This window comes from Manihot esculenta, chromosome 7, assembly GCF_001659605.2.
Source record: "Manihot esculenta cultivar AM560-2 chromosome 7, M.esculenta_v8, whole genome shotgun sequence".
Taxonomy (NCBI): Eukaryota; Viridiplantae; Streptophyta; class Magnoliopsida; order Malpighiales; family Euphorbiaceae; genus Manihot; species Manihot esculenta.
The window spans coordinates 606,494-626,010 of NC_035167.2; the positions used below are offsets into that span (position 1 = coordinate 606,494).

General features: G+C 36.3%; 2 protein-coding genes and 1 long non-coding RNA gene across 4 annotated transcripts; 1 reads left to right on the forward strand and 2 right to left on the reverse strand.

The window, feature by feature from the left end:
- Positions 1-7,547: 7,547 nt before the first annotated feature.
- Positions 7,548-9,814, reverse strand: LOC110619549 (cytochrome P450 93A2). Its single transcript, XM_021763061.2, has 2 exons — positions 8,846-9,814; positions 7,548-8,292 (listed from the first exon to the last, which is right to left on the reverse strand). Exons 1-2 carry the CDS (start codon positions 9,782-9,784, stop codon positions 7,657-7,659), a joined length of 1,575 nt encoding a protein of 524 aa, XP_021618753.1. The 5' UTR covers positions 9,785-9,814; the 3' UTR covers positions 7,548-7,656.
- A 1,226-nt stretch (positions 9,815-11,040) lies between these two features.
- Positions 11,041-11,515, forward strand: LOC110618837 (protein M7). Its single transcript, XM_043958517.1, has 2 exons — positions 11,041-11,373; positions 11,435-11,515. Exons 1-2 carry the CDS (start codon positions 11,041-11,043, stop codon positions 11,513-11,515), a joined length of 414 nt encoding a protein of 137 aa, XP_043814452.1.
- A 1,780-nt stretch (positions 11,516-13,295) lies between these two features.
- LOC110619203 lies at positions 13,296-14,862 on the reverse strand. 2 transcript variants are annotated; one of them, XR_006351181.1, is made up of 4 exons: positions 14,619-14,862; positions 13,754-14,516; positions 13,569-13,652; positions 13,296-13,475 (listed from the first exon to the last, which is right to left on the reverse strand). It is a non-coding gene; the product is annotated as an uncharacterized LOC110619203 (long non-coding RNA). The 2 variants fall into 2 exon arrangements; XR_002488617.2 differs by having other exon boundaries at positions 13,754-14,862.
- Positions 14,863-19,517: the final 4,655 nt, after the last annotated feature.

Here is a 19,517-nt window from a genome sequence, read left to right on the forward strand (position 1 = left end):
GATGACTGTTATTGTAGGCAAACTCCACCAAAGGTAGATGCTGCCTCCAAGAACCGCCAAAGTCTAACACACATAGTCGAAGCATATCTTCTATGATCTGGATGGTCCTTTCTGACTGTCCATCAGTCTGTGGGTGGAAAGCAGTACTAAAATCCAATCTCGTGCCCATTGCACTTTGCAGACTCCGCCAAAAGCGGGAGGTAAACTGAGGTCCTCTGTCTGAAACTATAGACACTGGAACTCCATGTAATCTCACTATCTCATCCAGATAGACCTGTGCCAACTTATCCACAGAATAGTTACTCCGTACTGGAAGAAAATGAGCAGATTTCGTGAGTCTGTCCACAATCACCCATATCGAGTCTATCCTGTTGGACGCTACTGGTAAACCCACTACAAAATCCATGGCTATGTTCTCCCATTTCCACTCTGGAATCGGTAATGGGTTAAGCATTCCGGCTGGTTTCTGATGCTCTAATTTCACCCTCTGACAAACCTCACAGGCTGTCACGAACTGCGCCACTTCTTTCTTCATGGCTGACCACCAATAGACCTTTTTCAGATCCTGATACATCTTGGTGGCTCCTGGGTGAACACTATACCTTGCATTATGAGCTTCCCTCATAATGTCTTCCTTTACACTGCCCCTATCTGGTACACATAGTCGACTCCCATAGCGAAGGATCCCTTTGCTGTCAAATCTGAACTCTGCACTATTGCCTGACTGAACAGTCCTGGCAATTTTCATCAACTCAGGGTCCTCGTGCTGTCTCTGAGCTATCTGCTCCAGAAACACAGGTGTCACTCTCATCTGTGCTATCAATGCACCTGTACCAGACAACTCTAGCTGTAATCCCTCGTCAAAGAGCTTATAAAGCTCTATCACAACCGGTCTCCGCTCTACTGCTATATGGGATAAACTGCCTAGTGACTTCCGGCTTAGGGCGTCTGCGACAATATTCGCCTTACCCGGATGATACTGGATCTTACAATCATAATCACTGAGCAATTCGACCCATCTTCTCTGCCGCAAATTCAGCTCTCTCTGACTTAAGATGTACTGTAAACTCTTGTGATCAGTGAAGATCTCGCATTTAACCCCGTAGAGGTAATGCCGCCACATCTTAAGTGCAAAGATAACTGCTGCCATCTCTAGGTCATGGGTAGGGTAATTCAACTCGTGCTTCTTCAACTGTCTAGAAGCATAAGCTATTACTCTATCACTCTGCATCAATACACAACCCAATCCCACTCGAGATGCATCACAGAACACTGTGAAATCCTTGTCACCAACAGGCAGAGCTAACACTGGTGCTGTTGTCAATCTCCTCTTGAGCTCCTCAAAGCTCTCTTCACACTGGTCTGACCAGATAAACTTCTGGTTCTTCTGAGTCAATTTGGTCATAGGAGCTGCTATCTTTGAGAAGTTCTGAACGAACCTCCTGTAGTAACCTGCCAGTCCCAGAAAGCTTTTAATCTCAGTTACTGTCGTGGGTCTGGGCTAGTTAGCTACAGCCTCTATCTTCTTGGGGTCTACCTCAATACCCTCTGCTGATACCACATGTCCCAAGAAGGCAATGCTCCGTAACCAAAACTCACACTTCGAGAACTTGGCATATAAACCATGCTCTCTCAGTGTCTGCAAAACAATCCTCAAATGCTGGGCATGCTCCTCTGCATCTCTGGAATACACTAAGATATCATCGATAAACACAATGACAAAGTGATCCAGAAACTCACTGAATACCCTGTTCATGAGATCCATAAATGCTGCAGGGGCGTTAGTCAACCCGAACGGCATCACTAAGAACTCATAATGCCCATATCTCGTTCGGAAAGCTGTCTTAGGCACATCTGCCAGGGCGTAGTCAAAGGCTCCTGGACTTTACTATATACCTGCCAGGGCGTAGTCAAAGGCTCCTGGACTTTGCTATACTTGCCAGGGCGTAGTCAAAGGCTCCTGGACTTCCTGTCTGAGACTATTGGATCATTCAGCATTCACTCACATCACCAAATAACAATGCAATGCAACATATTCGTGTATACTAATGCAATCAACCTATGGCATAATCATGATGCATGAGATATGCTAAAAGCAGTTTGTAGTTCAATTAAAAGTCATAAGTTTAGTTCCACTCACCTCTGGCTAACTGGACTGACTGACTCTGCAGGTTCTAAATCTCTGGAGCAGTACTCACTGCTGCTCTCTCTGATTCCTCTGGTCTGTATAAGCACATAAAGACTCAAATGAGGGACCAAACAAGCTTATGACCAACTCTATTAAACTCCCCAAGAATCCCCTTACACTCACTCTAATAGTCATGCAAAGCAAGCAAAGGAAAGCTGGACAGAACACTTTCGGCGGCAGGTTCGGCGGCCGAATGTCCTCTCCAGAGACGAAACTCAAGCACCTTCGGCGGCCGAATCTCTATGTTCGGCGGCCGAACCCTTTCGGGGGCAAGTTTCGGAGGCCACAAGGCACTCCAGAGACGAAAGTCTCTAACCTTCGGCGGAACCTTCGGCGGCCGAATCCCCCAAACAGAGCCGAACATGCACAACTCGCGGGGGCAAGCTATGGCAGCCTAAGCCACCATGCAAGAGGTTCGGCGGCCGAATGAACCTTCGGCTGCCGAACCTGAGTTCATCCAGAACTCAGCTTCAACGACAACTATCTCCTCCTTCCCTTCAATAACTCCAAACATGCATATACCAACTCCTCAACACACATATACATAAGTATATGATCACAGGGGTCCAAAACTATCTACTAACCCCAAACAACAAATCAAACATAACACATAAACATGTATACATGCATAACTCATCAAAACTATCATTAAGAACCTAAACATGCATCTCCTTCCACAAATCCCCCTAAAACCTTCAGAAAACATATTCAAGAACATCACTTACCTCCTGTAGTAAGAAGCTACACACTCTGAACAAGGGAAAACGGATCACCTCCTCTCACACTCTCAAACTCTCTCAAACTCACTTTTTGCTTCACAACCTTCAACACTTAGTAAATGAGCAAACTCCTGCATGAGCTGCTCACACTCAGCAAATAAACCAAGGGAGACGTGGCCAAACTTCTGGCAACAAAGGGGACATAACACCTGTCCAAAATGCTGACTAAGGATGCCCAAAAGCTAGCTGGCCAACTCAGTTTCGGCTGCCCAAACGCATGCAAAACCATGCAACATTCGGGGGCCGAACTCACCTTCGGAAGCCGAACACCTTCGGCGGCCGAACTTACCTTCGGCGGCCGAACTTGGCTCAACTGCCTTAGGTTATTTCAACTCAAAACTCACTTCCATTAACCGTAAAACATCACTACAAATCATACCACATAGTAAAACATAAATTCTACCTTTTTCTAGAATTTCGACACCCCGGATTCCACCAAACAACAGGAATTCCGGTGCCGGACTCTAGCCGGGTATTACACTTGGCAACCTCTGGACAGTTCGTGCTCTTCATGAGCTTATCTCTGCCAATCGTCTAAAGATTATTTTTTTATCTGAAACTTTGGTTCTTGCTTAGAGAATGGAGGAGATCAAAATTCAGTTGGATTTTTCTAATTGTTTTACAATTGATCAATTGGGAAGGGGTGGTGGTTTGTCTTTGCTTTGGTCGGATTCTATTCATGCGGTGATTACTGGATACTCTTTGAATCATATTGATATGAAAATTTCAAGTTTGGGTGTATCAGATTGGCATCTTACTGGGTTCTATGGCTATCCTGAATGTTCAAAATGTTCAAAGCATCGTCTATCATGAAATGTACTGAGATCTCTTTCACGGCTTCATGATTTGCCTTAGTTATGCATTGGAGATTATAATGATATATTACTTTCCTCTGAAAAGTTTGGAGGTAATATGCATCTGCGAGCTCTATTGGAAGGTTTTCGCTAGGCAATTGAGGATTGTAATCTTCATGATATTCCATTGTGTGGTTATCCATATACATGGCAGCGTAGGAGGGGTACACCTTGCTGTATTTTAGAAAAGTTGGATCATGCAATGACCACTCTTGCATGGTTACATCTATTTCCGCAGCATCGACTTGATAATTTGGTGAGTTATGTGTCTGACCATTCAACATTAATGTTAACATTTTCTGCTCAAAATTTATCGTCATTCCCTGATCGTTTTCGATTTAAAAATGTATGGTTAAAGGAACTAGAACTTGTTGATTTAGTTACTGCTAATTGGCGATCTACAGGTGCACTGTTGTTGCTAGATCGTCTTTATTCTTACACTGATGTTATGGTTAGATGGGGTGGAGATTTTTTTAGTCAGTTTAAACGCAGGATACAATGACTTAAAAATAAGTTGTCCCATGCTCGATAAACAAACAATGTTCATGTTGTATGATTCAACTCTGAACGTAAGGAAGAATAACATTGTCTCTTATTATTCCTCCTTAAGTTCAGAATTGAATGATTTGCTATTAAACGAAGAAGTATTTTGGATAGCGGTCAAAATTATTTTGGTTATAGGAGGGCGATGCGAATACTAAATTTTTCCATTCATATGCATCACACTGTCGTTGTATTAATCGTATTGCTAGTTTATAGGATGACTATGGTGTCTGGCATCATGATTCACCTGTTGTACATGATCTAGTCCTTCAATATTTTAATCAGTTATTCCAACCTGATGTGGGGGACTATGATTGTGTGGTTCAATACGTACCGACCTAGGTTACAACCGAAGATAACCAATCATAGTTGGCTCCATATTCTATGGCCAAATTTAAGAAAGAATTGAGTCATATGCATTATGATAAGGCACCATGGCTAAATGGTCTCAATTTAGATTTTTATTATAAATTCTGATTTTTAATTGGAAGTGATATTTTTGCTCAATGTAAAATGTGGTTAGAGCAGTGTATATGTTTCCTCCTGGCTTGAATGATATAAATATCTCTCTTATTTCAAAACTTGCATCTCTGAATTCAGTGAAAGATTATAGACTTATTACTTTATGTAATGTGATTTATAAATTGATTTCAAAAGCGTTGGCCAATCATATCTTGTAATCAATATGCTTTTGTACCTAGTCGAATGATTACGGATAATATATTGATTGCTTTTGAATTGATTCATTCTATAAATAAGAGGACAAGGGGATAATATGGTGATGTGGCTCTTAAAATAGACATTAGCAAAACTTATGACTGGGTCAATTGGAAGTTTTTAAGAAGAATGCTAATAAAATTGGATTTTGCACAAGAATGGGTTAATGTAATGATGCTTGTGACATTAGTTCAGTACCATGTTTCTGTAAATGGTTCTCTTGTTGGTCCTATTAGGCCGAATAGGGGTCTCCATCACGGTGATCTGCTTTCACCTTATTCAGAGAATGTAGTATTACTTTATGGAAGTAAGGTAAGTAGGAATGGTCCACGGGTCTCTCATCTATTTTTTACAAATGTCAACTTTGTGTTTTTTAAAGTTTCTACTAGTGAATGTCTTGTTAAACACATCCTTTCTACTTATGAGCAAGCTTCTGATCAAGCCATCAATTTTCAAAAATTCGATATCTTCTTTAGTTCTAATGTTACTGAGGAATTATGGTATATTATTCAGGATAAGCTGTATGTGTTTACACCGTTATCTCATGGATTTTATCTTGGTCTTCCTTCTCTTATAGGCAGGAATAAGGAATGTATTTTTTGTTTTTTTAAAAAATCGTATGTGAAAATGTTTGAAAAGTTGGAAGAATAAATTGTTGAGCAGAGCAAGTAAGGAGATACTATTGAAATCAGTTGCCCAATCCATTCCTACCTATTGTATGAGTGTATTTTTATTTCTCCTTCCATTTGTAATGAGTTATAGAAAAAGATAAATTTTTTTTTGTGGGATAATAGGTCTCCTGAAGTAAAAAATGATTCGTTGGTTATCATGGGATCACATGTGTAATTTTAAAACCGAGGGTTATATGAGTTTTCAAAATTTACAAGCTTTCAATATAGTTATATTAGCTAAGCAATGTTGGCGATTGATTACAAACCTTCGATCTCTTCTAACTCAAATATACAAAACTAAATATTATCATGTTAGGTCATTTATGATGGCTACCTTGGGCCATAATCTAAGTTATGCATGGAGGAGCCTTTTTTCAGCTCAACCATTGCTCAGTGCGGGTGTTCATTAGACGGTGGGTAATCGCCAAAATATTAAGTTGTAGATAGATCCTTGGTTGAATTGTAGTTCAGTTTGAGGATCTTCGTGTCAGTGATTTATTTAATAGATCATAATGGCAAACAACAAAATTATTCGTTGTTGTGTGGTCTTTTTCTACCTACATATGTAGAGAAAATATTGAAAATTCATGTTAGTTAATTTAATTGGCAAGATAAATTGGTGTGACATTATAATTATAATGGGTGATATTCTATTAAGTCAGGTTACAAAGTTTTTATGTCATCTCACTCTCAACCCTTGCTTACATTGACTGATGGTGTAGGGAATATGATATGGGCATTGCAGGTTCCACGTAAAATGAAAAATTTCTAATGGAATGCCTTGCACATTTTTCCTACACATGACAATTTGCGAATGTGAGGTATGGTAGTTCCTGAGCATTGTTTGTTTTGTACGGCGGTTGAAACTATCGATCATATTCTATTTACTTGTCTTTTTGTGGCTACTTGTTGAAAAATTGTTGATTTTGTTTTAAGCCTTTTCTCTATTACATCCTTGAGAATTTTTTGCCATGCTATGTTGCATAATTCAACCATGGAGATTATGGCTAAGTGTTGTGTTCTCTTATGGGCGATATGGAGTAATAAGAATAAGCATTTTTGGAATCATTGCACCTTATCACCACTTAAAGTGATTAGTTAGTCATCATCTATCCTTGGAAAATGGTTAAATGCTCAAGTTTCTAGTTCTGATCTTGCTAAATATTTTACAAGTTAGTCGAGCTCCTGTGAAATGGAGTAGGCCACCAATGGGTTTTTACAAGTGTAATGTGGATACTTTTATATTTTAGACTGATCGTTTGATATCTTTTGAAGTTATTATAAGGAATGAAACATGTGCATTTGTAATAGGCTACTCTGACATTTTTAAAGGATGTATTTTCTCTATTAATGGGTGAATCATTAGTCATGAGAGAGCACCATTAATTCTAATTTTTATATTATAAACTTTACGATATATCTAGGATAATTACGGGTATCCACGCTATTATTCATAAAAAAATTAATTTTCTTTCATAAAATTATTATTTAGTATTTATAGAAAAATTTATTAGTTAATTTTTTAATTTTTAAAAAGTATATTAAAATATTATTAATCTTCTCATTAATTTTAATCGTTAAATAATATAAAAAAATTTAAAATATTCTTAAATGCAAAATAATTAATTAGTGGACTTTTATAAAATTAATAGACTAATTAATAATTTTTTTTAAATTATAAAAATTAAATAATAAATTACTTAACATCTAAAATTTATAATAAAATTTTTAAAACATCCAAAAAAATTTTAATATATTTTTTAAAATCAAAATATCAACTAATTAATTTTCTACGGCAACTAAATAATAAATTTCTCAATTTCCTTTTAAATTAAGAAGAATGACATTCATTATGTAGAGAGCACAAACACAGGATACACCGAATAAACGGCAAAATGAGCACGTTAGTTCGATCCAGCCATGATATTCTCATATTGTGAACGTGCAACAGGTACACACATCAGAGGTTTTTCCATCAAGAGAGAGATCCCAGCAGCTTCACTCATGTCTACAGTATTATAATCTCCATTGATGACCTTCCAATCAAAGCACTGGATCATCCTCCCTAGTGTAGTTTGTATAACCTGTAATGCCAAAGAAGTTCCAGGACAGCTTCTTCTTCCACTCCCAAATGGCAAAAAATGGTAATATTGCCCTCTAACATCAATTAAGCTACTACCCATGAATCTCTCTGGCTGAAACTCCATTGGATTTTCCCAGAAATTGGGATCTCTTCCAATTGCCCATACATTGACAAGGAGTCTTGTGTTGGCAGGAATGTGGTAGCCTCCAATGTTGCAGTCTTGGGTTGATTCTCTGGTGAATAGTGGGCCTGATGGATGCAGCCTCAGTGTCTCCTTCACAATGGCTTGAAGGTAAGCTAGGCTTGGAGTGTCTGATTCTTTGAGATTCCTATTCTTTCCAACAACAGAATCAATTTCTTCTCTTGCTTTCTTGAATATGTTTGGATGGTTTATCAGCTCTGCCATTGCCCATTGGATTACACCTGCAGATGTTCCTGTTCCTGTAGTAAACATCTCCTGGGAAAATTTTCAAAATTTATTATCAAGGCAAATACTTTCGGCAAATATAGGTGGTTCCTCCATAAAATAATAGATGGATTAGAGGGGAGTAGTATTGAGTTTAATTTAAAAAAATAATTGAACTAAACCAATTTAGAAATTTAATTTGATTTTAATTTTTAAAAAATTAAATTATTTCGATTTAATTTTGATAAGAAAAATTACAAAAATTGAATCGAACTTATTAATTTACAAATTTTTTTAAAAAATATAAGGAGATCAAATTCTAACTAAGATTAAAATGTTAAAAATAATATGTAAATTGAAAAGTCCAATCAAGCTCAATTCAATTCATTTTTCTAATTTAATTTAATTCAGTTTTATAAATATTCAAATTTCAATTTATTTTGTTCAAATTTGATTTGAAAAGGAACCCACTAAACCCTAAAAAACCTATGTCTCTTATCTATGGTGGAATATGACAATAAAAATTTCCCCATTATCAAACCTAGTAGTAATTGTTCAAGAGGACAATAATCAATAGTGGTGAATGAACAAGACATTGTCTTACCAGGATAAAAGCTTTGACACTCTTCCTGGAAAGTTTCATCTCTGAGTTTTCATTTTCAATGATATCAAGCAATATATCAACAAGATCCTGCTTGAAATCGTCATTGGATTCACCATTTTCAGTTTTATTGTCCTTCTTCTTCTTCTTCTTCATCATTCTTGCTTCTTCATGCTCTTTCAGGATACTTTCCATCATTGAATCCAATCTCACTTGCACTTTCTTAATCCTCCTCCCAAATCCTTGTATATCTATATTCTTGCAAAACCAAATATAATCTTGAAAGTTGAACTTCCCTGTAATCACACCAACCTCTTCAATCAATTTCCTCACGTCCCCAGCTTCATCATCTGTCGTCGAACATCTCTTGCTCATGGTCATTCTTGAGATTATATTGTTTGATAGAGTCATCAACTCTTCACCAAGATTAACTTCTTTCCCTTCATAACCCTTCTGCAACATTAATTTCAAGAAAATTTCGATTTCTTCTAGTCTGACATCAAGAAATCGGTCTAATGTTTGCCCACCAAGAAGTTGTGTCATGGATATTTGCTTCATGAATTTCCAGTGAGGACCATATGGAGCAAAACTGAAGCCTGATGCTCCATAAGTCAAGCATCGAACTGCTACAGTTGATGGGCGATTGCAGAAGGACATTTCATGAGTTTTCAGGAACTCTTTTGCCATTTCAGGAGAAGAAACAACAACACAAGGAACAGAACCAAAGTAAAGGTGAAACAAGGGACCATAGCGTTGTGAGAGCCTGTGCAGTGCCTGGTGAGGAATCGGTCGGAGAAGGTGAAGGTGTCCTATGATCGGAAGTGCTGTAGGACCAGGCGGGAGTTGTGGCTTTGCTCGTGTTTTCAAGAAGATGGCTCGAACCAGGAGGGTTGAAATTAACCAGACAACAAATAAAATGGTGTAGTCTTGGATGTCCACCATTGTTGAAAACAGATGAAGATTTTGCAGCAGAGGAAGTGTTCTTATAAAGTGATAATAAAGATGCAATAGGAATTTTTTATTTGCATTTCTCCATTGTTAAAAGCACCCAACAAGAAAAATTGTTCAACTCCTCATTGGTTTGAACGATTCATTTATCACCTTTTTTTTTTCTTTTCAATTTTTTTCCTAAGATTTGGCCTTTACCTTCGAAGATTAATGTCTGTGTTCGTGTCTAGCAGCGAAGATTGTCATCTCGAGGGCATAGCCAATCCTTTTGATGTGATAATAACAGGAACCTATCAGATTTGATGATGTAGTGAACTCAATTATAAAATCCGTTTCTACTCATTGAAATGTATGATTGGGCAAATTACATCATTGGTTGTTGAATTTTTTGCTGAAGGATTATCCTCTCTTCCATTAAAATTTATACTCACAACCCTAATCTCCAACCGCATATAGTTTAATTTGAAAGATTCTATGTTGTAACTTTAGCTAAAAAAAATCATTGAAATTCCAAGAAATTCTATTTGTTCACATTAATAAATATATACATATATAAATGTGTGTGTGGTCTGAGAGGTCTCGAGTTCTACTCCCCCAATCCTCAATCTCCATTTAAAAAAAAATGTGAGTGTGGTTTTCTTCTATAACATGAAATTTGATTTTGACTTTGATAAATTTAGTACTGCAATCAAGCTTCTAGTGCATCAACTTGGGGAAATTGCTCAATTTCAAGCCCTTAATTTCTTCAATCTCTAACTCCCCCCTAATTGGTAATAAGTGAATTTAATTCAATTGCACTTCCCAAACTTAAGGTTTTCTTGATTACCCTGTAAGAAAAATGATCAATAAAATTAATGAGTTTTAACTCATTGGTATTGAATTATAGAGTTTAGAGATTTCGAATTTGAATTTCAGTAATGGCTGATTGTACCAAAAAAGAAAAAGAAATGAGCAACAAAGTTTGGCCTTGGCAAAAGTAGGAGTCATGAAATTTGAGTTTAGTAACTATTTCATCACCACACAAAAAGTACTACAGGACTTGCTATAGATCAGATCAGCAGCAGGGATGACATAAAGATGGCATGATCAGTGTAGTCTTGGGTTAGGAATGGTGTGCACAGAGGCATGAGCCCCATTTGCTGCATACACATGTAAGTATAAATTCAAGGATTCAGATCCCATTCTTTTCAAAAAGTTAAAAACAAAAAAAAGAAAAAATAGAAGATTTTGGCTAGAAATTAAGTTGAAACATGAAGGTTTCTGGTGGTAAAACTCTGCCAATTCTGATATTTGTGGTGGTGATGACGGGATTGGTGGAGCAAGGGAAAGGCCATGTTTGTGCAAACACTTTCTTCTCAGCGCTTGTTCAAATGATACCTTGCAGAGCAGCAGTTGCTCCTTATAGCCCAATCCCACCAAGTGAAGCTTGTTGCAATGCTGTGAAATCTCTTGGCCAACCTTGCCTTTGTGTTCTTGTAAACGGCCCTCCAATTTCTGGCGTTGACAGGAACATGGCCTTGCAGCTTCCTGACAAATGCACTGCCAACTTTGAACCATGTAGGCATTCTCTGTTTCTTTTGCTTGTTTTTCTTTATTATTCTGCCCATTTTAATCCCTTCTTTTTTCTGAATTCATGATTTTCAGGTGAAATTACAAGGAAGTAGGAGCAGAAAACACAAGGATGATAACACATATGATAAGAGCTACATGGGTTCATCTTCTTGAATAGTAGTAATGCTGCTAATAATAAGAGGATATAAAAGTTAAAATTATGTTCTGAAACTATTGATTTTAGCTCTTGATGTTTTTGTTTTTTGCCTTTATATGTAATAGATTGTTGGGTCTTTGAATGTATGAACAATGGATGCTTTCTTGCTTAGTTATAATCATAGTTAATGTATGAATAATAAATTATGTCTTTATAATTTCATATGTTTAAAAGTTTTTCTGTCTTTTACATAAAAGTCAATTTTTTCGTTAATTTTTGAGGTTTAAACTTTATAAAATATAATTATTTAAAATATAAATTTTATATAATATAATTATTTAATTTTAAAAATTTTCATATACATATCAAATTAAATAAGTCTAGCAATCATGGCGATCATCGGCGACATCCAATTCTTCTTCATCCTCGTCTTCTTTGCATGGCTACTTACGAGACTTCTCCTTCAACATTTATTCAAGAAACCCACCAATCCAAATCTCCATCTTCCTCCAAGCCCACCAGCCCCTCCGTTCATAGGTCACATTCATCTCCTCAGCAGTGTGGTCTCCAAATGCTTCCATAATCTCTCATCTAAACACGGCTCTCTCCTCTATCTCCGCCTTGGATCTCGTCCCCTTCTTGTGGTCTCATCAGCATCATTTGCATCTGAGATCTTCAAAACGAATGATCTCGCTTTCTCATCAAAACCCAAAACTACTTTCGATAACTACTATTTGGAAACATAGGCTTTATCACTGCTCCTTATGGAGATTACTGGAGGTTCATGAAGAAACTTTGCGTAATTGCTAGGAGCTTCACAGCTTAAACGATCTCGTGGTGTTCGACGCGAAGGACTTAGGATTTTCTTGCATAATCTGGTAGAGAAAGCTTACAAGAATGAGAAAGTTGACGAGGGTCTGGAGCTGATGAAGCTGACAAATAACACAGTTTGCAGGATGGTTATGAGCACAAGGTGTACAGAGGAAGATGATGAGGCTGAGAGGTGCAGAGAACTGGTGGAAGGATCGGTTGCTCTGACTGGAAAGCTGGCTGTAGCCACCACGTTAGGACCTCTGAAAAAACTAGGTTATTGGGTTAATTGAAAAAAGCTAGAGGAAATACCTAGAAGATAGATGAGTTGCTTGAGAAGATATTGAAGGAGCATGAAGAGAGAGCGAAAAGAGATAGTGGTGAGAAAGGATAAGGATTTGATGGATATTCTCTTGAAAGTATATCAAGATGAAAATGCTGAGTTTAGGATAAGCAGAAGCCAGATGAAGGCCGCCTTTCTAGTAATTCTTTCTCTTCAAAAATAAATTCATCTTTTAGTATCGATTTGTTTTGAAAATAATTTAGAAAATATTTTAAAAATATTTTTCAATAAAATAACCTATTTTTTATTTTTAATTTATTTACATATAAAAGTATTAATAAAAATATTAAAATATAAAAAATAAATTTCTCTTTTAAAATAGTTTAATTTATTATTTTATTAAAAGATATTTTTTATTGAATAAATTTTCTAATACCCTAACTAGGAATGGCAACGGGTAGGGTACCCGCGAAATTGAGGGTACCCAAATCCGAACCCGATTATATGTAAAATTCCCGAATCCGTCCCAAATCCGTTTAGTATTTTAATTTTAATACCCGTACCCGTCCCAAATCCGTTTAACAATACCCGCACACTACCCGAACCCGACCGAACCCGTTTTTTTACTTCAATTCAATGACAAAAAATTTAAAGATTTGAATATTATAACCCAAATAACAAATCTGAATTAGAAAATTTAGATATACTAAAACAAAATAAATATATTACAAATTCATAATAACACAACCATTAATCAATTATCTATCCAACATAAAATTTTGAACAAATGAAATGTTCCAAAAGTTCATTAAACTACATTGATTGAATATAAAATATATTCAATTGGCTATTTCAATCTCCAATATCAAATTGTGCTTGAAAACCTTCAAAAAAATAAATACAGAAAAATTAGAATATCATAGTTGTAAAATAATACACATTATCATAAAAAATAATGGAATAAAAATCAAACTTACATATTAAAATTGTGAAATGCATGATTTAATTCACATCATCCTCAGCATCCCATAAACAAGATATACTCTCATTTGAACAGCCAGCTACATAGTAATATAGAAAAAATTATTAACATTTATCAGCTTTACATTAAAATAAAATAAAATAAAATAAAATAAAAATAAGAGTTTATTATTGTAATTACCTTCAATTTCTGACCATAACCAATTTTGTGAGCACATCAATGCTTCCAAAGTATCTTCATGGAGTCTACTTCTATGAATACTAACAACTCTACCTCCAGTACTAAAAGCAGACTCAGATGCAACTGAAGACACAGGTGTTTATATATTTGAGAAAATAATTTGCCATTTTGAAGAGACAAGGATCTCCATATTCACCAACTTAATAGTTTTCTTTGACACTCAAGATCATCAATACTTATTCTCTGACAATTAATGTCAGAAAATAAAGCATGAACTTGCTCACGGGATGCTGCTTGTTGTCCGATCTTGGAGGAATTGGCAAACATAAACATGCACAAAATCAAGTGGCATGGACCTATTTAAATTCACATAATTTTTATTTTTTTTCCATTTGACAAACTTCTGCAAACTTACATGTCAATCTTGAGTACAATCTTCCTTAACTAATCAGGGGAGAGATTGAATCACACATGAAATATCTCAGTTCATCAAAGGAGAGAGGTAAACAGAAACAACTAACAAAAGTTCTGGTAGAAACCAGTAGGAAAAAACAGAGTGTGAGGTTTGCACAACAATAATAGACAAACAGCAAAAAACCAGCAAAAAACCAAACAGAAACATAACAAAATAGCTTCTCAAAGCACAGATGCCAGACTCAAATAATGGCACGCATCCAGCAATATCCAGATGCCAGACTCAGGTAAAACAAAAAAACACCATTTGCACCAACCCAGAGATAGAGCAAAATCTCATACAAGGAAACTACAAGAACAAGATTAAAAATGCTAATATCGTGCCAATTCAATAATACACAAAGCGCACAAGTGATAAATAAAAAAAAAATAAAAAGAAAAAAAAACTCACGAGCAGCTTGCAGACTCTGTATTTCCTTGAAGGTAGTACTCAAGGGATGGGGAAAAGGGAGATATCGATAACTGGGGAGGGAGAAGATTTATGGTCGTTGGGGAGAAAAAGGAGACGTCACCGGTGTCGGGGATGCCGGCAGTGAAGTGGGGGAGAGAGTCGATTGGGAAGGGAAGCAGGGGAGAGAGGCGCCGACAGAGAGAGAAGGAAGCGTATGAAGTGAAATGAAAAAAGGAAATTTAGGGATTAGGGTTAGTTGTATAGCTAACCGGGTTCGGGTAACGGGTATCCGATCACCTGAACCCGAACCCTACCCGAATCCGAGACGGGTAAAATTTTTCAAATCCGAATCCGCCCAAATCCGTTTTGTAAAAACCCAAATCCGTCCTATTAGGATTTGGGCGGATCGGGTACCCGTGAAAACCCGCCCGCTTGCCATCCCTAACCCTAACATCAAAAATTGTAAAAATATTTTTCTATAAAACATTTTTTTTAACACAATGGAGCCTTACTCTCATATGTTTCCTTTAAAAAAATATTTTTCAAATTTAAAATACTCATAAAATTTAATTAATAAAAAATATTTTTTTTATAAAAAATTTTATTCATTTTAAAGTAAATAGTTTCTATCTTTTTAAAAAATAAATTATTTTGTAAATTTTATCAAACACCTCTATATATAAATTTATTAATATATTATTTTCTAAATTTTAATTGAGCAGGATAAAAAAATTTATTTTATTAAAAAATATTTTTTATATCAAAAATATTTTGCCTGTGCAAATAAATGAAATCTTAATTATAATATTATTATTCTTTGTAATATGCTTAAATATTACCTTTAATTTTATGCTTGTGTATATTAGCACCGGCGTATCTAGGTAGATGGCTAGATGCCAAGGGCCATGTGTCCTTCGTATTTAGGTAATTTTTTTAAAATTTAAATAAATAAAAAAAATTACTGCTAAATCTTGAATTTTTAAAAAATTTATTAATTTATTCTTATTCACAAAATATATTAAAATTTTATTAATTTATTCTTATTTAAAAATTTATTAAATTAAACTATTTTTATATTTTATAAAATTAAATTTTTTATTTATTTTATTAAAAAATTCATTAACCTATATTAAATATTTATATTATTTAATCCATATAATTTTAATTATATATGTTTTTAATTTTATAAACTTAAATATTTATATTATTTAATTATTTAATTAAAATTAAAATAAAATTATTAATAATTTTTAATAAAATAATTTTGATATAAAGAAAACTAATAAATTTTTTAAAAATTTAAAATTCTTTCATAAATAAAACTCCAAGCCCAAACCCAATATTAGTTTTACAACGGCTACTCTGATCCACACATCCCTCTCATTCTCTAAATTTTTTAAATTTAAATATTTGATTTTAATTTTCAAGATTACAACTCTATATATTATACTGAATTTTGTTAAAAAAATTCATAATATAAGTTATTCACTCATTCTTTAATTTATTTATATACATTATTTTTTTATTATTAAGAAATAATATTTTTATTTATGTGATTTAAATTATATATTAAATTATTTAATTTTTATTAAAAAAATTTTTATAAGTAATGTGTTGTCCCTTGAGGCAACCCAAGAGGGGGTGAATTGGGTTTATAAAAAAATTTAATGGCTAAGACAAGAAATTAGAAGAGAATAGGGAAGAGAAAAATCAACACAATGATTTATAGAGGTTCAGCTATCCAAGCCTACGTCCTCTCCTCAAGGTCCACTTGAGAGTTCAACACCACTATCAAATCTTCTTTGGGTGAAGATCAAAACCCTTACAATCTTAGAGCAAGTCTTTGCTCTTTACAAATCTCTTTTTCCACTCAAGAGCAATTCTTTGCTCAATGCCACACTCACAACAACAGAATCTCTCAATCAACCTTTACTCACTCAGAAAAGCCAATCAATTACAACTCAAAACAAGCTTTCAAGAAATCAATGCTTTGGCTCAAGGTTTTGAGAGAGAGAGAATGAAAAATGCTGTAATCTCAATTAATATTTGCTTAGATGGTTGTTATAACCTCACAACAACAAAAACAAGTTGTATTTATAGTTCTATCATAAATATGGCCGTTGGGGGTGCATTAAATGCAAATAGAGCCGTTTATGTTCAGAAATAACCGTTATATCGTGCCCAGAAAAACTCAGGTTTGGCGGCCTAAGCTTAGAGTTCGGCGGCCGAACCATTTGGGGTGAAGAAACTATTCCTTTAAAACTGAACTTTCGGTGGCCTAAACTCAATGTTCGGCGGCCGAACATGGTGGACTTTCGTTTCTGTTCCTCACTTTCGGAAGCCAAACTTTAGGCTTCTGAGGCAGACCCAAAACACACATTCGGCGGCCGAAGGTTAAATGTTCGGCGGCCGAAAGTGTGGGACTTTCGTCTCTGTCCCTCACTTTCGGAAGCCGAAGGTTACACTTAGGGGGCTGGTTGAAAAACTCACTTTCGGCGGCCGAAAGTCAATGTTCGGCGGCCGAAAGTCAATGTTCGGCGGCCGAAAGTCAATGTTCGGCGGCCGAACATAGGGGACTTTCGTTTCTGTCCCTGACTTTCGGAAGCCGAAAGTTGAGTTTAGGGGGCACAAAATCCCTTCTTTAAAACTTTGAAAAATCATAACTTAGGCTATAAAAATTCATTTTTCAATCCGTTTGAATATTTGTAACCTATATTTTTAGATCTTTCATTTTGATGAAAAAATATTTTCAAAATCACTTCTTTTGGAAAATTTCATTTTGGTCCCTGAAAGTCAAGTACTTCAAAAAGTGGCCATATCTAAAAGAACTTTTAGAAATGAAAGAACCCTTGAGCCATCACAATAATTACTTGAAATTCACAATGAATAAAATGACAAGCATAAAAATACTTTATGATCCCTTCCTTGTAGTATGCTTCCTAAATTGGCACTTTTCACTTTTGTGATTGAAGCAATATCATTTGTTTCAATAAGGGACCTGCAAGCTCAATACAAACACTCTTGGAAATAATTAGTAGCACACCAATTGTTTATTAATCATCAAAACAAGGATTAGGACATTTAGGTCCAACAATCTCCCCCTTTTTGATGATGACAAACAATTGGTAAACATTAGGATAATAATCATAAGTGTAGTGTGTGCATTTTAAAAAAAAATTCTCCCCCTTAATGTGCTCCCCCTGTTAAAAATACTCTATGCCATATTTAAAAAGTGAGAAGGCACATAAGGGAGGTTTTGACTCAATGCAATGCTATGAGATGTAATGGATCCTATATGAATGAATGAGTCCCAACAAAAATGCATCTCAAATGAATACACACAATATCCACAAACCAAGAGAGAAAAATATTTAATCCAAACGAGTCAAATAAAAATAGCCAATATCCATAAAAATTATCAAATGTATACATAAGTAATACCATATCTCCCCCTTTTGACATCATCAAAAAAATATCACAATAACAAAAGGGGAAAACAAAAGTAACCAAATAAACAGACAGATCACTGAGGAGGCTGAGGAGGTGGCACTCCAGATGACTGCTGAAGAAGGTGCAAAATCTAGCTCTGCTGCTCGATCAGGGTCTGCTGCTGGTCTGTAAGTCGTGCTAACTGCTGCTCCATCTGAGTCTGGCGATCAGATATCTGAGTCTGGCGATCAGATATCTGAGTCTGGTGATCAGACATCTGAGCCTGGCAATCAAACATCTGAGCAACCTGCAGCTCCAGACGACCCATGGCATCATACAGATCAGATGCAGTCCGTGAAGATGTACCCTGCTCGGTGGACCGCCCGGTACTAGCATCGCCTCTGGGAGCTCGCTCTGTCTCAAGATCAGTAGGAGAAGCATCATCTGACTCCTCATCAGAACCATCATGTGCCTGTGCCGCTGCATGTGCTGCTCTGCGAGCTGCAAAATCTCTCCTAGAATTATAAAATTCATTGCCTCTCCTAGTCAAACCCATGTGGTGGAGGGTAGCCTCAGTATAGGGGGTGTACTCACTAGACAAAGGTAAGGCCGACTCGGTACCGGGGTCAACACCTAGGGCTCGGAGAAGAAGAGTAAGATGACGACCAAAAGGGAGACAGCCTCGACTCAGCCTAAGGGAGTCTGCTATAGAGTGAATCATAATATGTGGCAGGTTAAGGGCTCGACCCTCTAGCAGACAAGACACTACAAACATGTCAGAGTACGAGAGTGCAGTCCTATGACCCGATCTAGGGAGAATCTCATAGGTGACTATGTGGTGAACAACTTTAGGGAGAGTGTTGAGATCACAGGCCTTAAGTCTAGAGGGCTCCTCACGATCTACATCTCCTGAAATGACCCTAGTCTGGTGAAGGGAAGAGACCTCACCAGTGATCCACTTATGAGTGGTGGAGACAACAGCCCCAGAGTTGGGGATACCTAGGTGACGAGCAATGATGTCAGGAGTGAGGTAAACCCTCTGACCATTTACAAAACTGACTAGGTGAGGGGGGGTGTGACGGGTGAAGGTGTGTAGGTTGGCATAGAACTCCCTAACAATCCTAGGATGGGTGTCTGATGGAGTGATAAGAAGGTGCTCCCATCCCTGAACAATGAAGGGCTGTAGGAAACCCTGAGTACGAAAAAGCTGAACACTGTTGGGATGAACTGTTCTCCCAGGATGAACAAACCTGAGAGAAAAAGGCTGAAAAGCAGGATCACCCTCTCTAACAACAGGAAACTCAAAGGGTGGAGAGGCAGGAGGGTCAGAGGAGGGGGACCTAGGAGCTCTACTGGATTGACCTCTAAAATATGGATGTCTACGGGCTGTGGTTTTTCTACCCATTTTAACCAAACAAAAGCTACAGAGGCATATGAAGAAAAAGAAAGAAAAAAAATAAGCAACATTGC

Bases quoted from the DNA above. Each gene is read 5' to 3' on its own strand.
- LOC110618837 (XM_043958517.1), top strand. From the start codon at position 11,041: ATGAAGGTTTCTGGTGGTAAAACTCTGCCAATTCTGATATTTGTGGTG. The intron at 11,374-11,434 runs GTTTTTCTTTAT...CATGATTTTCAG, and splicing joins ATTCTCTGTTTCTTTTGCTT to GTGAAATTACAAGGAAGTAG.
- LOC110619549 (XM_021763061.2), bottom strand. From the start codon at position 9,784: ATGGTGGACATCCAAGACTACACCATTTTATTTGTTGTCTGGTTAATT. The intron at 8,293-8,845 runs GTAAGACAATGT...AAATTTTCCCAG, and splicing joins GTGTCAAAGCTTTTATCCTG to GAGATGTTTACTACAGGAAC.